General features: G+C 39.6%; 2 protein-coding genes across 2 annotated transcripts; both read right to left on the bottom strand.

Moving 5' to 3' along the window:
• Positions 1–615: 615 nt before the first annotated feature.
• wnt8b (wingless-type MMTV integration site family, member 8b) lies at positions 616–8,218 on the bottom strand. The gene is made up of 6 exons (XM_044137416.1): positions 8,064–8,218; positions 6,569–6,602; positions 5,563–5,701; positions 4,090–4,215; positions 3,854–3,996; positions 616–1,810 (listed from the first exon to the last, which is right to left on the bottom strand). The coding sequence occupies exons 1-6, from the start codon at positions 8,132–8,134 to the stop codon at positions 1,241–1,243; spliced, it is 1,083 nt and encodes a 360-aa protein (XP_043993351.1). The 5' UTR covers positions 8,135–8,218; the 3' UTR covers positions 616–1,240.
• Positions 8,219–12,016: 3,798 nt separating this feature from the next.
• On the bottom strand, positions 12,017–21,052 carry scdb (stearoyl-CoA desaturase b). Its single transcript, XM_044137419.1, has 6 exons — positions 20,906–21,052; positions 19,319–19,551; positions 17,312–17,442; positions 15,890–16,095; positions 15,153–15,385; positions 12,017–13,535 (listed from the first exon to the last, which is right to left on the bottom strand). Exons 2-6 carry the CDS (start codon positions 19,545–19,547, stop codon positions 13,336–13,338), a joined length of 999 nt encoding a protein of 332 aa, XP_043993354.1. The 5' UTR covers positions 19,548–19,551; positions 20,906–21,052; the 3' UTR covers positions 12,017–13,335.
• Positions 21,053–21,921: the final 869 nt, after the last annotated feature.

Raw genomic sequence — 21,921 nt, 5'->3', positions numbered from 1 at the left:
CAGTGTGAATCTGTGCAAAGCCTTTTCCCAAAGTTCTTTAGGAGGCGACGGCCCATTGAGAGGACAGAAGAAGGGATTACCTTCTTCGACAGTGGTGCATTTCCGAGAGAGCTGATTAGCTCTGCATTCATTGTTAAATTGAGCAAAGGAAGGCCCTAGAGGAGTGAAAGGATCCAAATAGGTGGGCCCAGAAAGAAAACAGCCACAGGAAGCCTTTGCACAGGCAGACCCAAAGTTTTCCCAACATTTCTTTCCCCCACTCCTGAGGAGGCGCAGCGTGAAAAAGGAGATTAGCATACAAAATTAGAGGCAGAATGATTTTTAGGGGCAACTAGCTTCATGCCCTCCTCCCCCACGACCCTGCTCTGTCTGGACAAAGTTAATTAAACTAGTATTAAACAGTGAAGAAACTTCCAAGCGCTCAGCGAGGATTACCATGATGAAGGAGAGAACGGGAGGTATTTGTTGGGGTGTAATTGAGAAAGGCGTGAATGAAGGAGAGTTCGCTCGACGGCTTTCTTTTCTCTTTGGTCCACCACAGTGGAAGCAGAGTGAAAAAGTGAGTCAAAGAGTATGTTAAAGAAGGATGAGCACTTTCTTCAGCCTGAATTATATGCACGATTAAAGGATTTATTATTCTTTCATTACATTTTAATGGAGAGAGAATGAAAAAAGGACACTTAAGCAAAACTAGAAAAAAAAATGCTGTGCAATAAATTAACAATATACAGTACAAAGTGCTTCATTTTATGTACAGTTATACATCAAGAGCGGAAAGACGGGGTGAGCCAGATGATGGTGGAAACAGAAATACAAACTAAAACCGTTGCGAGCATTGTCACAAAACTAATTTCAGAACAAAACAGATTACTGCGAGAAGTTCAAGAACAAGTTTTGCACCAGATTATCTATCAAATGTTTTTTGTATAAGTACAAGAATAAATAATGGGAAGAATTTTTATGTCTGAGAACCGTTTCAATGCCATGTCACTTTTCAAAATGTGGTAAAAAAAATATATATATAAAAATATATCTTAAATACATTTATGCTAAAAGAAAAAAAAAATCTACGAAGTTGCCTGGGTTGTCATGAGACTCTGCGTTCATTTGTGAGAAATCTTTAATGTGAAGATGGAATGTGAGGGTTTTGTCCAAAACACGTTATCTGCAGAATCCAGATGTTTGATTGGGCTGCAGAAACAGGAAAACATGAATGCATGTGGACGAATGATGGGGATGCTCAGTGCTTTTTCCTAAGCCTGGGGTTCTTTCGGCGGATGGCGGCGCTCTCATTCCTTCCCCTCTGACCTCCTTTCTTCACACAAAAGTACTTGGTCACCGTCTTTCTGCACTGCTCGCATTTCACCGCGCAGCACCAATGGAACTTGCAGTTGCAGCTCGACACCATCTCGGCTTTGCGCTCTTCTACAGCCAGCCCGCACTCTCCGCACAGCCTCTTGCAACTCCGCTTCTCCCACTTGTTCAAGTTCTTGCCTTTCTTCAGGCATTCGCGGCCCTCCGTCCCGGGCAGGCCCAGGGTACGGTTCTCCAGGCAGTAGTCGGGCGAGTCTTCGAGGTGGACCAGCTCCTTGCGGGAGATGGAGTTGAAGGTCTCTGCAATGGCGCCGCGGCTGGCCGCGCTGTTTCCTGCTCCCCGGAGGAGATCCACCTTCAGGGCCCTGTGGTACTTCTCCTTTAAATAGTTCCCGACTTCCCTGAACTCTGGCAGCTGCAGCCAGCAGGTCTGAGTGGTGCAGCTTCCTGAAACACCGTGGCACTTGCACGTCTTCTGCATGGTCCCCTTCACAGCCTGCAAACAGCATCAAGAAAACACTAACTTCAGGACTATGCACCTCAGGTTCACGAGGTTTCACACAAGACACTTTCCCATAAATATGAAATAATTTTGTTGAAAACTTATTTTTATTGAGGTTTCTGAGATGTTCAGAAACCTCAATCTAATCAGATACTTTTAAATAAAATTTTAGTGAAACTAAACACCTGGAGAAGTCATGTAATTATTGACTACAGTCCACTTGTGTGTAATTTAATCTCAGAGTAAATATAGCTGTACAGTTAAGGACACAGAGGTTTTGAACCTCAGCGAACACACAGCATCATGAAGACCAAGGAACACGGCAGGTAGGTTGTGGAGATGTTTAAAGAGGTGTTATGTTATGGAACAATACACAAAGCTTGGGATATGTCACTGTCATTCCAGGGCTCAATCCACTGCCATAATGTTTCTACAAATGAAAACATTATGGCAGAACTGTAAACCCACCAAGACCTGAGCTTCCAACTAAACTGACAGAGTGGGTAAGTGGGTAAGATCTGAAGGTCAGGTGGGGGAAACCTTTGACGGGACAACTATTAGTTGTGCTTTGGATAAAGAAAGATATACATTGTGGAAAGAAAGCCACAAGGGGATAAAGTGGTTTGAATCAAAGCATATTCATCTGCTACAGCAGTCCAGTTATAGTCCAGTTCAAAATCCAAGACTTGTTAACAGATGTTCACAGATGCTGTCAGTCCAATGTGCTTGATATTAAGATTTTTTCGAAAGTAGAATGGGCAAAAGTTTCAGTGTACATATATTCTCTAAAAGACTTGAAGCCATAATTGAGGAGGAACTTGTTTCTACAAACTATTGACTCAGAGGGGGTGACTACAAATTAATAACGCATTTTTCAGATTTTTGTTTTTCAATTCTGTATTGATGTCACATGGAATTCTAATTAAATCAATCGGATTTTGTCGTTTGACAACGCGCAGTACGTTTGGAAGGTACTGTACAGATTCCAACCTCAGTGTGACGTCTAGTACATGCAGATGAAGGTAAGCAGACAAGTGAGTCTGGAATTGCTCGAGTCTGTTGATTGATGTCTTGTCAAATTAACTAACTGTATTGTTAAAGATTCCGACATGAGTGAAAGCTTTATGAACTAAGTGTCTTTGTCATCCTCTGTGTCTCCTGACTTTACCCGACACAAAACAGATGTCTGCTAAAAAGGAAGGCTGCTTTCTTTTCATGAAGAGGCGATGAACTCTACACCGAGGTGAGGCTGAATCAAAGTTTCACATCGAGTCCCATTGTCCCTCCTAGAATAAATAGGACTATTTATTTAGCATGTTCCTTGTCAACATGTTTTCCTGTGAGTGGGGACCCAACGGAGAGACCCATTGAGTTGAGGAATAAGAAAAAGGAGGTTTTTTTCTCTCTTTCTGTCCCCATTTTTTTCTGTTACAATGATGCTCCAGGTGCCATAAGGATCCCAGGGCCCGACAGGGGGGAGCAAAGGCACCATAAACAAAGAGCACTTCAGCTGCACGCCTGTGGTCCCCTCAGGCTCCCTCGGGGCCACACAAAGACCAACATAAATGTGGGATCCTTATTGCAAGAATAAAAACTAAAACACTTATTTTAAGGAAGTGGAATAATACAGAATGCTTTGCAATGTCTGGCTCCACAGGATCTCCAATTAAGCTTCCACCAGCCATCCTGAGATTCTTGAGCTGAGGTATTGTCATAAAGAGCATTCAGCACTGGTAAATGGGCCCTTCTGGTACAGCGAACACACTGTTATTATTGGGGACGAGTGGCACCTCACTTATAGAGATCTGAAAGGGATGCTTGGGTGGCACACTCAGTGTAATGCTGAGAAGGGATGAAAAAAATGATTCAAAGGATGCTTTACACTGTGCGTGCTGTTGGAGTGCCATAAGAGATCCGCAAAATTTCAACCAGGTTACCACGCAGTTTACAACCTGGTTCGGATTAAGGCTCACTCAGCATCCCAGCTGTGGGCACATCCTTGATTTTTAAACTGATGGAGTGAATACGGAGGTCTACCTTCCGCCCAGCTTCGTTATTGTGAAGATTCATGGCCGCCCGAGCATCCTGTCCGGTCTCCAACGAGTCCACAAACTGTTTGGAGATGGCCTCACCGAAGCCGACATTATCGCTGCATCCACCCCAGAGCCAGCCATGACCTCCTGAGGTGAAAGGAAATTAACAATATCAATCATTGTTAGTTTAAGTTACACAAATCTTCTTCAAGCTAATGTATAAGTTTATCAGTCTCTGACCTCTTTGTCCATTCCTGCTGTCATCACAGCCGCAGTTGTCAAAGTCTCCGAGACTGCAGTTTCTGGTCAGGGTGTACATAACCCCAGCAGAGCTGATGGCATGGACGAATGCAGTCTCTCGATTTGCTGTCAGCAGAAAAAGCTCTTAGAAAATTGCCTCCAACAGTGTCATCAACGGCATTTGTGCCACATATTTCAATTGTCAGAAATCATATAGTTTATGTTATTATATGATTACTCCAAATTTTCAGCCTTTCCTGTAGTGACTAAGTAAAAAGGGATTGAAATAATGTGAGATTTTAGTTGTTGTAGCTGTTATGTGTCATTTCTAAGTCACAAAATGTGAAAGAGAGGTGAACTGAAGTAAAAAGGATATCCTTAAGCTTTGTCTTATCTCCTGTTTATAATTTCCTATTGATGAAAAATATACAGTTATTTCATGTCGATTAAAATTGAGAAACACAAGTCACTCAAGCTCAGTAGATCTGTTTACAGTTAGTTTTACTACAAGTTGTTTGGTCCCAAAAAAAGACTTCAGTATAACGCTACACATGTGATGGTCAGAAGAAATGTTGAAATACTGACATAAAATCAGACTGCAGTCAAGCACTCTAGTTAACCTATCTCAGATGTGCAAAAATAAAATTGATGTAGTCGCTACGCAGCTAAGCTGAACAACAGCAGCTATTGTTTTAATGTGATCTGTACACATCAACTGATATTTTGTAATGACATAGGTTACATACAACATAAAAACAGCTGTAAAGCAAATGATTTTCTTTCCTGATAAACCTTATGCTTTTAACAATAGTTGTCAGTGGTCTAGTTTACTCACTGCTCAAGCTAGCTACCTTAGCTTCCCTACATTTCCTGTATACAAGATCTTTGTGCTTCAGTGCTCACTCCATCCTTTTATATCGTCTCTCGCACATTCAACATATTTCAGGAAAACAGTCATATGTACAACAATCCATTGGACGTTGGATCTAAATGACACGTAGGCTAATCATTCATGTATAGAACTTACTTCCTGATTTTAGAAGCTTTTTCTGCTGTACACAATCTACAAAATACATGAAAAAGCCGATTCAGATTGACGTTTCAGGCTTTCCATATTTATGGGTTTTATGTCTTTAAAATATTATTTGCTCTATAAGGTTTTCCAGAAAAAGAACTAACTAAATTGAAGCCTTGTATTGTCAATGTCTATTGCAAATCCACCACATTTGGGGCATTTCTACTATTGGTAAGCTTTCCACAATCTATTCAGGACTACAACACGTGTCTGTGAAGGAATTTAGTAACAGAATTCAGATTAGTGAATGCACATGACTATGTGTTTTTCAAATTCTCAATAACTCAATCTCATAGGCTAAAACATATATTTTGGCAAAGCCAATCTCTTTTATTTAAAAACAGAAAAGAGACACTGGAGCTGGTCTTAAAAGTTTCCAAAGTGTCAAGGGCACTCACCGCTGCGCAGGCTGCTGTGTGTGGACAGCTGCAGAGCTCTCTCAGGACAGTTCCAGCGGTCCCATGCGAACTGGTGTTTGCATTCCTCAATGCCACTCTGAGCCCCTGCTGCCACGCTGCTCGAGTAGATTAGGTATGCCTGCAGCACAGACATGACATATTGCACCCAAATAATAACAGCACAAGTAAATGATGCAGAAAAATCCCCCAATGGAGCAATTTTAAGGAACCTGATAAACTTAATGCTCGTGAAGAACAAAAGTTCTCTCCTTAATGAGGAATTACTTTATGGCTTTATGTTTTTCTAAGCTTTCTGCTTTTGGATCATACATCATGTAGTACAATTAGATTTGCAATTTTAATGAGTTCAGATAGGTTTCAGATTACATTTTCATTCTTTTGCCTTAGAGAAAATAATTAGCAGTTCAAATCAGATCTTGGAAAATATATTTAAGCTAAGTCACATGTTGTGAAGACAGAACTATAAGCAACACCCTTGCCTTCAGGACATTTTTTTATAGAATAAGGAATAAAACTAAAAGAGAGAGAAAGAGAGAGAAAACACAAAAATCTTTCTACTATGATCTGATGAGTTTTGTCAGAGTCCTGCACTCTGTCCTTGGCTTTCGCCTGCTGCTCCAGAGCCTGTTCAGACTGCATGAATGATAATATAACTAATATGTCTCAAGTGGCCTTCAGGGAGATGGAGTACCACCTCTTTCACAGGGATCCGGCTCGCTAATGATGACCACCCACAACAGTGCTGCCTGCCCTCGCTTCTTAACACACTCAACTCTCGGACATACACAGCGCTTCTGAATAAGGTCAAGTGTACCAAGAGGGGAGGGAAAAAAATCACAAAAGGCCAAGTATATCACTGATTTAGAGTTTTTGTTGCAAACAGACAGGTACCCAGAGACTGTCAATACACAAGGAGTGAGGTTTAACTCCCTCTTTCTCCAGAGAAAAAAAAGAGGAGGGGAAGATCAAAAGAAGCCAGGCTTACCTTGGGTCCGGTCATCAGGAAATTATTCACTGACCTGGAAAAGGAGACAGCTTATTTCAGTCGGGAAAGCCCAGTGTCCACCACAAAATCCTCCACTAGCATCTCTCATTAGTGTGTTTCAGGACACGTGAAACTGTGACACCATGTGGGCATCCAAATCTTGGTGAACAACACTGAACTATGACCTCAGATGATTCTAGGAATTGCCTAGAGAATGGCGACGTTTCTATTTAATTGGTATTTTTATTAAGTATTCATAATGGCTTGAAATCTCAATTATATTTTATACCTGCAAATAAATGGATTTCTAATACTCATAAGCCTGCATTGAAGAGGTCACATAGATCAGCTTAACTATGGCCAAAGGGAGTATAAATTTATAGATTTTGTTGGTTTTACATACTAAATACTTTGATGCATTATTTACACAGCACCACTGTACAACAATTGCACAACACTACAATAATGAAGAATATATCCTTAAATATGTTCACATATAATTTATATATAATTAAATAATCAAAATAAGCTACATAGAAAGAAACTCTAACAATAGAAGTATATGTTTATAACTTTCCAAAATCCATACTGTTTCTGTAACAACGTCATCAAATCCTACAGTGAATAAGAGGATCAAAAACTGTAAAGATGAAAACTTCACCAACATTTGAAGTTCCAGGAAGCTGATATGGCTTTCCGCTCAGGGCAGCACAAGCTTGAGTTGCCAAGAGGTTAAAAAAAATTGAAACGGAAAAGGCGAAAATCACTTTTCATTTGTGCCTCCATTTAATTGTCTTGTTGTTTATTATCACTGCAGCTGGTATGTGAGTAGCTTATGATTCTGTATGAAATTAAATGAATAATTTAAAAAATCTATATTTTAAGTAGCCTGGACTGCATTTTATTTCTGCTTCAAAGTCTTCAGTACTTTTACTAGTCAGACTTTAGACTGATTACTCAACACCAAACAGAGATTCTTTCAGATATTTTGAGGTCACAAAATCAGTTTGAAACTTTTACTCTATTTGTGAAATCTAATGAAAAGGAGCCATGCCTTCTTGGAATTAAGGAAAAATTATATTGAGACAAGTGCAAAAAGTACAGGACCTAAAATTATTCAACTTGGACTGATTTATTAGCAATCAATCAAAATATGCGTCTTACTATTTATTTGCTTACATCAACCAATATTGCATTATTATATTTTAGTTCATAACGCTTCAGAGAAGTTTCAATGCAGATAGACAATATAGTATTTATAGACTTCTATAGCTTTCTATTTTCATGCAACCACGGAAGCAGTATTCTACAATCTGGCAAACCCCAAAACTATTTGTTTAGTTTTTGTATTTACCTGCAAATAGAATCGATGATTTTATCTAATTTTCGTCATTTTGGCATCCAAAACCCATATATGTCTCCAGTACACTAAATGGAAATTAATACTTGGATGAGGGGAAAAACATAATAATATTACACAGTAAAATAAACTTACCAGCAGCAGTACGACCTCATGTGAGTCAAAAGAATAAAAACGTAGAAGAAAACCTCCCAGTGGACGAACATCCTGACAGGTGAGGCGCAGCTGCGGACAGAACAAGGGATGCGGGAGACTGAGCGCACGGAACTCCACCAGGAGCTATCAGGATTCAAGGACAACGATGGCTCCCCTGCCTCCATTCAGCAGCAGAGGAAGATCAGTTTAATCCTATAGGAAAAGGGTAACACTGATCCTTGCGAAATTCTGCTCATGAAAAAAAAAAAAAAAAGTTTACTTAAGATATCTATCGCAGAGCTGATTGCTAGGATTAGTAGATTACAGCGAAAAGGAAATGATGAGGCCTATAAATTTGTAATTAGGAAGTAATTTGAGGTTTCACAAAGGTAATTGAAACTCAGGAGCTATATTCAATAAACTACAGAACAGTATTTCCGCATATTTACGCGTCAGACAGCACCTGAGTGGGTGGTTTCTTGCGTCCTGCCATGAGACAAGCAAGCGGTTTATAAAGACAAATACATAGTAATACAAAATTTTTACTCTTTTGTAATTAAACCTGTATTGAGAGTGTTTTAGTCTTATTTTTTTTTTAAATAAAGTTTATTCAAATGTAGTATTAAAGCGCCTCTTTTGAGCGCTCTCGTAAAAAGTGAAGTAGAACTGAGCGAAGTCCGACCTATGATCAGATATGGAACCACTTCCAGCGCTAATCCAGACGATCCTTTCCTGACTGGATGAAGGGTTATTCCCCAATAACCTCGTCTGACCCTAAGGTCTCTTTCCTTTCGGCTCAGGCTGGCCTTTTGCAAACTTCTTGTGTGCAAATTAGGATTAGACAGAGAGAGACAGAGAAAGAGGGAGAGAAAAAGGTTATTTGGAAGGTGGTGATGGGGGATTTCTAGGTGATGTTTGTGGATTAAAGTTTAAAGAGAGACGATCAGCAAGATGAGAGAAAATAAGAAAGACCCCTGCGGTCTTTGTTGAAAAGAAAAAACCCTTATAAATAATTTCTAAAAGTTACCTGTCAAATTTCTCAAATGGCAAAAAGACATGTATTAGGAATGTGTATTAAAATAGTCAAAGGTCAAGGATCCTCTCAGCTGCCTGACAGTTACAGAAGACATGTTTTAGAGGTGTCAAACTCCAGTCCTCAAGGGCCGCTGTCCTGCAACTTTTAGATGTGCTTCTGCTGCGCCACACCTGAATAGAATAATTAGGTCATTAAAAAGGCTCTGGAGAGCTTATCTACACCCAAGGAGGAGGTAATTAAGCCATTACATGCCAGTGTTTTGTACCTGTGGCACATCTAAAAACTGCAGGACACCGGCCCTTGAGGACTGGAGTTTGACACCTGTGTTTTAGATGCTAAGGCAGTAGCTACTTCAAAGGGAAGGTGAGTGTACTAAGGAACAAAGTTTATGGAAAACATGGCGATGCAGCAGAACGAAGAAACAAGATGTTCAATGAACCATTTTTAATGTTAGAATGTTATTTGCAGTCACCAATAGACCAGTTCATTCCCGGATGGTTCCATGTGTTTTCCTTATTGTTGTTGTTATTATTTTTGCACACGTTCTTTCAATTTTTACGCACACAAATATCTGAAGGGGTGATGAACCATTATAGATAGTGAACTGGAAGAATAGCCAACAAATTATCTCTTGAAAATCAACATTAGTTTCACCTTAATATTAAATCAATACAAGCAATTTCCATATCAAAAATCTATTTTCTTGGATAAAGCTTTATTTTTTATTATTTTTCAGTTCTGCATCTTACTTACAGAGTGTAGTCTCATATTAGTACTTTAACATAAGTGACACAAAAAAAGAAAACAAACAATAAACAAGTAAGAATATTTGATTCTTATTAAACGTGAATCCTGGTCTTCTCTCCTACAGTTCCAGATGTTTAAAAATTTTGAATTCACTGACCTTGAACATTGTATTTTGTGTTTGATTTGATGTAAAGCACTTTGAAATGCCTTGCTGCTGAAATGTGCTATACAAATAAAGTTTGATTGATTGATTGATAAAACAAAACGCCTCTGTGTCACATCACATTTACACTCTGGGAAAAGAGAAGATGTTACCAGTAAAAGTTTACAGACTATTCTGCATAATTTAAGAAGACACACTTATTCTATGTGAATTCTTAGGGATGGCACTAACTTTGGCACCAGTGTTTTTGGCAAAAATGTAAAAAATATATGTTTTTTCCCCCTCTATTGAATAAATAATTAGAATTATTAACAACATGACTTCGATTATAATTGTTCTTATTTGCCCTGTGATGGACTGTTGACCTGTCCACGGCGTACCCTAATGTTTGCTTGATGACCACTGGAGATAGGCACCAGCCCCGCTCAAACCCCTGCAGGGTACACCTGGTGGATGAATGGAACAATAATAATAGTGTACACTTCCATCCATTATCTAAACATGCTTGGGCTTGCAGGGTCATAAGGGGAGCCGGTGCCTATTTCCAGAGGTTACTGGGAAACAGGCAGGGTACATGCCGGACAGGTTGCCAGTCAATCGCATGGCAACATAGAGACACACAGGACAGACAACAATGCACACACTCGCATCAAAGGACAATTTATACAGACCAATAGCCAAAAACATGACCCAACAGTCATGTTTTTGGATTGTGGGAGGAAGCCAGAGAGAGCCCATGCACAAACAGGGAGAAGATTAAAACTCCATGTAGAAAAGTCTTACACCAGAATTTAAACTCAGGGCCTTCTTTAAGGAAGCAGTGATATAGAGTACAGACCAAAAGTTTGGACACACCTTCTAATAGAATTCAATTAGAAGGTGTGTCCAAACTTTTGGTCTGTACTGTATATTATTATTAGTGGTAGTAATAGTAGTATCAGGACTCTATTTTACAGCTGTTTTGTAAAACTGCAGTTTAAATTCTGCTGTGAGTTAGAGTCCTCTCCAAGATAGACATCGACTGGTATTAGCTGGCAAGCTTTCTTACACAAGTTCACCAGTATCCCTCTGAAACTGTCTGCCTGAGGGAATAGCCAGTGGTATTGCATGGCATGAAAAGAGTGGGATGACATTCAGCAGCCAATGAGCGGAGGGGTTGATGTCACTGTCTGGGTGACAGAGGTCAGCAGTGGCGACTCCACTTACAGTGGATTTGGACGAGACTCAGGCTGATGGCTGCTGTTTACAGTGACACAAACACAAAGGGGCAGACCAAACTGTTGCGAAAAGCAGACAGACTGGGTTGCTTTCTCACACCATAGGAAGGATGCACTGTGCAGTACTGCCCACTTGCCATAAAGTCCCAAAACAAATGGAGCAAGATTAAAAATTCTTCAGATGTTTGGACAGTCTTGATAGCAAACCCCAAAGCCTCTTTGCTGACCCCAGCCAGGGAATTATCTTCCACCTCTGCCCACCTCTGAGCAAATCAGGCTTAAATACCAAGAACTAGAGAGGATTTGGTGCCGGAGAGTACACAAACAGAGCTGATGCAAGGTGACAAGTAGATTCAAACTCCTTCACCTCCCACACTGAGAAATGGTTACCTTAATTTATGGACAATTGAACACTTGAATTAGTTTTGGGTTTTTTTAATCTTCATTATAATTATTCAACTTTTTCTATGTTTTTTTTCCCCTGTTTATATTGAACCAACAGCTTTTCTTGTCTAGACATAACTGTGTGCATCAATGTAGGTGAAAGGAAAACTTTTGCTACTTTTGTGGCCATGTGCATGACGCTCATGTGGGTCAGGTGATAGGATGCTTTTTTTTTGTATGCCCATGCTTATATGTGTGTGTGTGAGGGTGGCGTCCCGGTGCTCACACACACTTCCTCACTTGTGCCGCCCTTTCGTCTCACGTTTGAGCTTCTGCTGTCATCTCCATCATGCAGGAATCCAGGTCCTTTACATGCACACTTTGGAGTAAAACAAGTACAATTTTGTTGCATAAAAGTTTGGTTTATTTATCTTACATACAGTAGATACAAAACATTCATTTGAAATAAAAGTGCCATTTCCCAACACAATACAAGTGTTGCTTTGTTATAGAGAAAATTTGACAAATATTACAATGGTACTTTCAAAAATGTCATAAAAAGTTTTCTTTGTTTCTCAGGCAAATTCTTGTTTGGTGAAAGAAAAGTTTAAAGAGATTATTTTAATTACTCATTGTCTATCACTTTAAACAAACAAGGCTGACAGGGGCTATAATTGTGGAATAAAAGCTTAAAGAAACCAAACGTCTAATAATTAGTCTTGCTTTATTTGTATAATTCACTATGACCTTTAAGAAGGTGCACAACCATCATAAGGCATTTGGGCCAAACATTTCCATACTCTAAAATATGAGAAAAAAGAATAAATCATCTCATCCATGTCTCAATGGAATATTTTACTGAGATGGAGAACATTAATAGCTGAAAGATGCTAATGTAAGAGAAAGGTCCACTTCTCACGGCAGAGTTAAATATGTAGTCTGATGTGGCTTTTTATCAAACTGAGAGCAAAAATGAGTCATGTCAGATAACTTATTCCTCAATGAGAAGAAAAACTGACACTACGGATGTCAAAGTATCCCCACATGGTACTTTGGAGTGGTCTTCCTCTATGGCCACAGTAAGCAACAACCAAATGGAGGCATGACTGAGCTGACTTTAAGTTTTAACATGCCAGCCTATTGGTTAGTCAGACTAAATCACCAAAAGCAAATTTGGGGGGGGAGAGGCTAAAAATCCACATCTTCTCAGGCGCACCAAAGCACCACTGACTTAAAGCAAAGTGACTTCACTCTTGTTTGCAGAGAAACCATAAAGGTTTTAATAAAGCTTCCAAAGTGCCAAAGACAATTAATAACCAGCAAGTAAATGTAGAAATATAATGGGCAGAAAAACATTCAGTAATTAATTACTGCCTCTAGACATAACTTACACACATTTTATATTTATATATTTTTGTCGTTTTTCATCTGGTCCAAAAACAAAATAATACATCCATTCTCTTAATGACACTTTAAATTATAATTAAAAAGCTGTTTTGCACATGTAATCAAATCTCTACTAGTTGCAAAAAACATTTGGTGAAGACACTGCAAAACTTAAAAGAGGTTCACAACTTTTAATAGAAACAACTCTTTGAAGCCGATATTAGTCTCACAGAGAAGCATGGTAATTGCCATCGCACCAGTGAAATTGCTGGTGCACTTGTTGCTACGTTCTGTCTTGGTCCGTTGTGTCGGCTCACTCTGGGAGTTTGTAGCACGTCCTCAGCCACTTCTGTAGCTGCTATCACCTGTTCGCTGAATGCGAGCGCCGATCATGTCTCTGGAAACCCTCTTGCGGTCTTTGGCCAGACCCAAGAAGCACATGAGGTTGATGAAGGCGGTGGTGATGTTGATCTTGCAGCCGAACTCGCTCGTAGCGTAGTCAAAGGGAAATGTGTGATGGTAGTTGTGGAAACCCTCGCCTGGGAGAAAACACAAGTGATATCATATAATAGCTCAATATTTTAATGCTGTAGACCATTAAATTTGATGCCAGAGGTTTCAGAATGGGCCGTTATTCTGCTAATTGGTTTATTGCCACTCTATCCAGTTTCCTGTACTAAAGGATGTACATTCCCCACAGATCTTTCAGTCAGTGAAGAACTTGGTAAAAGGCCTTTTTGTACAAAGCCTCTTCCACCAGCAAGAAACTTTAAAAAAATGACCTGAAGCTGGGCAGCTTAATCCAACTGAAGGATTTTAAAAACATCAGAGGATAGATTTTCCTGTTTATAATGGTCTATTGTCTCTCGAGTCTATTTGATATGTTCAGCTAATTTGTTGCATGAATCATTGTCTGTTAGCAAACAATTTAGGTTAAAATGGGGTGAACAAGAATGAAAATGCATTTCTCAATGTAATTTATTTGTAAGAAAATAAAATAATAAAAAGGGTAAAACGCACCATGTGACATATGATTTGAAGCGATTCAGAGAGTTAAGCTAGAATCCGGAAAGCCAAAAGCAGTGAATTGTTTTATAACGACGGTCACAAGCCTCCCAAATCTAATTTTACATATTACATCAGATTTAGACTACGGTATCTCAGAGGTAATTTGTGACCCTCCGAGCCAAGATTCCTCAAGAGTGATGAGAGATAAATGTGAAGTCAGATGGTCACTTTGATGACTTGGTGAAAATACTTTTGTGGTTAATAATCTCACAGTTACACATCGGCATATAAATACTCCAATTAGTGCTTCTGCCGTCCTTTATCCTTTATCATCAGATTATGCTCACTTTAGTTTGTCGTGATGCAGGATCTTCTAGCACTTATTTTTAAGAAAAACTAAAATAAAAATATACCCCATTCAAATCCAAGGTCTTTACATATTAGGACAAAATAAAAAAATAATCTGGTCTTTACCAAGTTTTACAAACGTCAAATGTACAGAAATGCATAGCCCAATCCACTGGTGATATTGATAAGGACAGATGAGGACAAAATGGAAGAGCTGTGTCAAAATCCACTAACTAGCTTGCAGAACCACTCTTAGCAGCAAAAACTGCTGACTTTATTGGTCTTTCACATTGTTGTGGAGGAATTTTGTCTGTTGGTTCAGTTCATTGAGGCCTAACTTTTGTTTCTGCACAACACTGAAAAGGTCACATCACAGCATTTCACTCGGATTGAGGTTTAGTCTCTGATTGGACTACTGAAACATCTTCATGCTTTTCTTTTTCAAATGTAGATTCACTATTGAAAATTCCCCATTGACAGCGTCTTTCCTTCAAATGTAAATATCTCAAGAGTCAAAAAATCGTGATACAAAGAACTTTTCAATTGAAAAGGGGTTTAAGTCTTTCTATTAATAAATTATCTAGGAAGATTCCTGCACATTTGAGCTCAATAGTTGGTTCAGCTACAGCTAAAAAGAAAAACGTAGCAGACTTCTGCTTTTACAAATGACAATATGCAAACGCTTTTGGCAGAGCCCCAGCCTGGGTGACTTTGAAAGACAGCCTAAGAGTGCTAACCTTCAGCCGCATCATGACACAACATCATTACTGAAAAGCTAAAAATAATTAATGAATGCTCACCTATGGCACTAATGGCCACAATTAGATTTTCCCTTGGATTTATGGTCTTGTCATATGGTCTGTTGCCCCACATGTGTGCAGCGCTGTTCACCAGCCAGCTTGCGTTGAGAACCAGAGTGTATCTCAGAAGTCCAGGAACAAAATAAGCCACAGCCAAGGATTCGCCCCAGAAGTACCAGGGCACCAACGTGGGGACAAGGAAGCAGAGCAGCACGACAGACAGCTTGTAGTGCCTAAAGGAGAGCAAAGAGATCATGTCAAAAGTCACAAAGTGTCAACATAAGCAGAGGGAAAATTGCAAATCTGGAACAATGTGAAGCTAATAAGTATCATAAGAGCAGAAAAAGGTTAAATGCCCACAAAAGTATCTACTGCAAGACTAGTCCACAGTATAAGAGCCACCCAAGACAGTGGCTGGAGCAGCATTTATTCTACTATGCTATCCCTGAAAAACTACTGAAATTCTGGGATTGCTTCCAACTGACCAAGGATGAGGACAAATGTCCAGTCAGTGGAAACAATGTTGTCATAGTCACACTATTATCACATTGGTCACTTTAGCCAGACAAAGAGTTGTCACATGAATTACAGCATCATTCGTAACCCATGCTGCATTGCATAAATGTACAATACATCTTCATCGCTAATGGTTGTAGTGAATTAAAAGCATTGCCAAGTATTGGCTCCTGCTGGCAGGGGGCTGCATGTCGCAACACAACAGTTGAATTTTTCCTCACCTTCTCTGGAACATCACCACTCTGTCTGCCCTCAGGTCTCCCAGCTCCAGTTTCTGTCCCTTTTCGATGACATCGGGATGTTTGCGAACCAGCAGCCAACCGACATGGGAGAAGAAGAAGCCCCGCTTGGCGTTGTGAGGGTCTGCGTCTGTCTCTGAGTACTTGTGGTGGACACGGTGGTCCCTGGCCCACTCATATATGTCATTCTTTACATTGAGAAAAATAAAGCGACTATGAAAATCACTTTTTAAAAAACCAAGGAGCACAGAGAGATCACTGATGAAGAAAAGGAGTCTGGAGCAGAAAACTGTTCAAACTGTCAAACATGTAACAAACATACAAACCCACCAAGATATGGCTGTCCACCTTAATAGGTAGGCAGTGCAAGCAGTGCATTAATCATTTTAACTCTGGAAAAGCTGAAGAAATTGAAAAACTGTTGACAGGACGGTCTTAGTTGTGCACTCCATAAAGTAGGCCTTAATGGAGTGGCGAGATGAATACAGTGTTGAACAAAAGTTACAAGTAGCCCTGTGAAAGGTTTGCATACAAGCCATGTATGAGACACAGCAAAGATATGGATGTTTTGGACAGAAAAGAACAAACCTGTTTGGCCTACATGCAAATTGGTATATGGGATAAAAATGTGACTTTGTTGGAAAAAAAAGCTCCCTCACCATGAAAAACAGTGGTGCAGGCAATGAAATACAGCAGAGTTGATGGGAATATTAATGTAGCTAAAAACAGACCAATTGTGGAACAAAACCTGTTAGGAGCAGCAAAAGGTCGAGGTTCAACTTCCAGCAGGGAGGAAAAACTAAAAATAGTCAATGAGATGTTTTAGTGCAAAAGCACAGCCGGCTCCTGGAATGGTTGATTCAAAGTTCAAACTTACAACCACTTGAGAATCTGAGAAAGACTTATCCATATCTTCTTTGATATACCTTGAGCTTTTTTTGAAAAAAATAGTCAGTCTCTAGATCACAGATGTCAAACTCCAGTCCTCAAGGGCCGGTGTCCTGCAGTTTTTAGATGTGCCACAGGTACAAAACACTGGCATGTAATGGCTTAATCACCTCCTCCTTGTGTAGATAAGCTCTCCAGAGCCTTGCTAATGACCTAATTATTCTATTCAGGTGTGGCGCAGCAGAAGCACATCTAAGTTGCAGGACAGCGGCCCTTGAGGACTGGAGTTTGACACCCCTGCTCTAGATCAAGAGAAATTTGACTCTTCACAATTATCTTCTTGTGTGTTTTGCTGTTTTGCTCTATCACACATTGTTCCAATCAAATACACTGAAGTTGTAACTTGGCAAATGTGAAAAGGTTAAAGAGGTAAAAATAAAACAACAAAAAAAAGGATTTTGCAAAGACTTGCAACTACAGTTGAATGTTCTGTGTTTACATGTTTGCGTGTTTTACCTGAAATGCCATGGAGTTGCCAAGAGCGAGGAAGACTCGCAGGGGAAAAGAAGCCTTATAGGACCTGTGGCTCCACAATCTGTGGGCACCAGCAGTCACACCAAGAGCACTTATCATGTAGCACACGGCAGCTGGAAGAAAGAGAGAGGTATCTTACAGGGAAACTGTCTGCACTACACTGAGATGAATTTTACACCCATGAGACCTGACTCACTAGGCTACCATGTTCTTTTTCATAACCCTCTGCTTCTTTAGAGAAACATTGGGAGTGTGCAGGTCAGCCCTCACACTTTGGCTGTTGGAAAACTGGTGAATGCATGTCTCTGTGAGGCCTAGACAGGACTAGCCAGGATCTGAGATCTGGGGGCTGACTGACAACAAGCATTCTGCGGCAGTGCCATGAGCCTCACAATGGGATGTCTTGAGTGGAAGTGATTGTGCGTTGTCTTTTCCTGTGAAATAATATGCAGCTAAGCCTGAAAAAGCCAGAAAAATAAATAAATATGCAGAGCCAGAGTAGAAACAGAGTAGAGATTGTAGGGGGACTTGAGTCACGCCACAACAGTCCACATATATAGGTCACACATTAATCAGCAAACTGTTTGGACGACAGAAATTAAAATATTTCTAATTCGAGACATTCCAGAAGCATGGGGATTGGACTGCTATAGAAAATGTGAAGGGAATCTTTAAGGTTTGTGCAGTGAAGATTTTTCAATCATTCTGTGTACCCTGTATGAATTGTCTTATGCCAACCTTGAGAAACTTTTGTCTGAAATATTTTTTTAGCTGTGAAAAAAACAGAAAATATTACAACGCGGGCTCAAGTGAGGAAGAAAATTAGATGCAGATTTGGCATCTTCACCCCAAAGCCACAAATATACAGATTTATCTGAAATGTATCACAGTCTCAAGCATATTGGAAAATTGTTTTGCAGGCCAGTGTGCTGAAAACTGAACAAAATTCATCCAAATCAATGGTTCAAATACCATTGGTTGGTCAGTCATGGATGTGTGAGTGTGTGGTCAGTGCTGCTTCATGGTCATGGGTGTATGCTACAAAGGAAGGAAACATACAATCCCCACTAGCAGTGCTATGTCGATGCTTCTTCACAAGGGATAGGGAAACTTTCCAGAGTTGAATATAATATGTTTAAAAACCAGGGGGAAAAAAGTTACAGGCTGCAGAAAAACACTTTAGGCTGGGATAGTAGCGCACCTTCCAGCAGGACCTCGACCCCACACACAGTCAGATCGACAATAAACTGGTTTAGATCAAGTAACATTTATCATACGTTCTGGAACGCCCCAGTCAAAGTCCAGACCTACATTTAATTGATAGCATGCTAAATTCATCTGTCAGACACACAGATGTCAGTATGTATTGTTCTGAAGATCTATTGCTGATTCAGAGGCATGCTACAAATGAAAGTTATCCTCAGGAAAACTGTGACTCACAACTGAGTAATGCAAAAAGGGTACAGGCTCAAGCGAAGGAGAGTCCACCTACAAGCGGCCCAAAATGTATCCTGAATGTTTTTGGATAGGCTTCCAAAAATTTACAATGATTCAGTTTAGTCTATGCACCAAGCCAAAATTCAGTCAAAATATTAAAGATCTATCTCTAGTCATCCAACCACAGTCTTCCGTATAGATATTATTTATTAAAATTAATTTAAGACAGGAGAGAGTATGGTTCTAATCATTTGCAACCTTTATTCCTTTTTCACTTAATGTCCTGCATCGGATGCCAATTTCTATCACCTGCTCTGATATATAGTGGGTATATAAACCCACTATATATCAGTGGGTTTATATACCCACTGATATATAAACCATCAGTGGGTTGAAAACCTTCACACAGGCCCTCTCGTTAAAATTAGGCCAGAGTGACTCATTCTCCATTATTCCCACAGGCTTGATCCCCTCAGGCAGTATGCTCTGTGGTTCGCAGTGCTCACACAGCATCAGCGCATGCTATTCAGACAGAAATCAACAAATACTCACTCCATCCAAGAGTTAACCACGATGCGGAAGGGAATAGAACCAGTCCATAAAGCGCTCCGATATGCAGCAAGCCCATCAGGATGATGTTTCTCCACACCAGGATCCTGGGCGGCTTCTTCCCCTCTTTTTCTCTGTAGGTGTCATCGAAAACATCGTCCACGGTCGACGTTTCCGCCATGGCATCTCCGTTCTGCTGCTTGTCGGCGCGACGAGTCCTGGTTTCGGTCATGTTTCTGCAGCGGGGAAGCACAGCGCGAACAGAACAAGGGGACGGTGTTATTCCGTCTGATGCGCTGCGCAGCGTGATGCGGACAGACAGAGAGGAAAGTACGGCGGCTGGCAGCTGTGCTCATGTACTCCTGCAGCGCCCACAGCGGGCAGCTGCAGCTGGACTACCAGCCGTCAACAGGAACGTTCTTTTTGCAGTCAATGTTTTTTCCGCCTGATTATTATAAATGACTTGTCCATCGCTTACAAGTAGATTTTTATGTCATTTTTGCCAGTGTTGCTATGTTTTTTTTAAAATTATGATTCATGAAGATTTCTTGACTCTTTTCTTATGTTTTTTTGTAATTTTTGGCTCTAGTTATCTGTCAACTCAGGAAATATATTATTTATATTTATTGGCACATCAAACAAAAATGTGTAAAAATGATGTAGACCATCCTCCCACCTGTTACTTGAATGTTATGTTCTCTTGTTTTCCCATACAGAAGAGTGGCTAATAAGAAGTGGGTCACATTTATTCAAGGGGGAAATAGAAATTTATGGCTTGACCATTTAAAACTTTGTCGTTTTGTTCTTGCCTTAAGGAGATCAACAGGCATCTATCTTTTTTAAACAGGATGTTTTCCTTAAGATCAACACAAAACGAAAAACAAGCACTGTACATGTCCATGTTTTTCCCCAGTAAATATTCTTTTAACATTTCCATTGGAATTCACATTAGATAAATGTGAAAACTAAAGCAGTCTATAAATGGAATAAACACAAATTAGTCCATGTATGAAGTTATCTGTTATGACGTGACGGTACAGGGAGTAAATATTGAAAAACCTGAAAAAAAATTGACGTTTAAAAAAAAGCATAAAAGCCTAAAATAAACTAAAATCCGTTAGCATCTAGAAAACTCTCCCACTAGTAAGTGTTAACCAATAACATCTGATTTAATATTAGTTAAAGAGATCTTCACACAAAAAAACACTTAATGTTGAGAAACATACTGATGATAACTCTTAAATTAAATATTTAATTTGAGATTAATACTTAATCTTAAATTAAATATTAATTTAAGATTAAGAAATTAAATATTAATTTAAGATTAAATATTAATCTTAAATTAATATTTAAGATTTCCCCAACATTTTCAGGGTGAGAATATGCCACAGCAATAACAGATTCTGACAAACGTCTTCTGCCCCAATGTTTTACCTTTTTTTCTTTCCAGAAAGGCTGGACAATAATGAGCAACAGAGAAAACAAACATTCAGAGTGACTCAAGTTCTTTGAGAAGATACACATTTCAGAGTAATTACTAAAACAATGGAAATTGCTGTTAGCATGACTGCGATTGGAGAAACTTCTTACCGTTTGTTCTTCTTCCACCAGGTCAGATGTAGGCAACAGTAAGAGATGCAACTCTTCTCCTGCCCTGAGGTGGTTTAAAAGCAACATCCCGCTGAAGAAATATGAGCATTCTATTGGCTGTTTGCTTCGCCAATGTTTAACTTGTTTTTTTTACCTCCATCTAAATCTTTATATAACCTGGAGCTCTTACCCAATCTTCTCGAGCATCTCAATCTGATGTTGTCAGGATTAATCATTGCAAGAGGTTGCATACAAAGGTCTTCCATTTCACACCATGATGTCATCTAGCAGTGAGTTCTGTTGCACGACATTATACCTGTGCAATTTATCCCTATTCACAGATCAATTTGGCTCGCCCCCCAACCCCCAATATAAAGTTCAGAAAAGTTTTGCTGGGATACATGGAGAATGTGGAAAACGTGTTATTTTGGTTCCATTCGGTTTACCTTCCAGTTGAACTTAAAATAGTTTGTGTAAACCATACAACCAAAAAATATTTTTAAAAAAATACACATTACCTTCCATGATGCAACTTTAAAAATTGCAAAGAAATACATTGTTAAATGCTAAACCTTACAAAGGTTCTCTAGGACTTGACTTATTCTGAACCTTTACTCTACCAGTGCTTATACAAACATCCGAAAGTCCCTTTCCGTGACCTTTTTCCATATACAGATACTGAAAAAGTTCATCCAGCAAAACAAGGCAACTTTAGTTCAGAAACATGACCTCAGATAAACGAAGGTATCCTCTGGAGAACACGTTTTGCCCTACTACTTGTTTTCTGACCTTAAGTGAACTGGAGTAAGTGGGATGAGCTCATTATCATGAATCGGATGATTTATGCCAGTCTTGTGACTGAAAGAATCTGGACAACAGGTAATGGCACCCTCTATTGTATAAATGTGGGTACTGCCTGTCTGAAGCAGACTGAATCAGGGTTTAATGCCATTTTATTCCCTTTATTACAAATTTGCTGCCAATGCTGCATTAGTGAGGCTAAAGAAAAACAAGAC

This window comes from Gambusia affinis, linkage group LG13 (genome assembly GCF_019740435.1).
Source record: "Gambusia affinis linkage group LG13, SWU_Gaff_1.0, whole genome shotgun sequence".
Taxonomy (NCBI): domain Eukaryota; kingdom Metazoa; phylum Chordata; class Actinopteri; order Cyprinodontiformes; family Poeciliidae; genus Gambusia; species Gambusia affinis.
The sequence above is the reverse complement of the archived record's forward strand: the minus strand, read 5'-3'. Positions and strand labels throughout refer to the sequence as shown.

Bases quoted from the DNA above. Each gene is read 5' to 3' on its own strand.
- wnt8b (XM_044137416.1), bottom strand. From the start codon at position 8,134: ATGTTCGTCCACTGGGAGGTTTTCTTCTACGTTTTTATTCTTTTGACT. The intron at 6,603-8,063 runs GTAAGTTTATTT...CTCCTTTTCCAG, and splicing joins ATGAGGTCGTACTGCTGCTG to GTCAGTGAATAATTTCCTGA. The intron at 5,702-6,568 runs GTAAGCCTGGCT...TCTGTGCTGCAG, and splicing joins TCCTGATGACCGGACCCAAG to GCATACCTAATCTACTCGAG.
- scdb (XM_044137419.1), bottom strand. From the start codon at position 19,547: ATGACCGAAACCAGGACTCGTCGCGCCGACAAGCAGCAGAACGGAGAT. The intron at 17,443-19,318 runs GTGAGTATTTGT...TCTTTCTTCCAG, and splicing joins GTGGTTAACTCTTGGATGGA to CTGCCGTGTGCTACATGATA. The intron at 15,386-15,889 runs GTGAGGAAAAAT...GCTCTCCTTTAG, and splicing joins GTGGTGATGTTCCAGAGAAG to GCACTACAAGCTGTCTGTCG.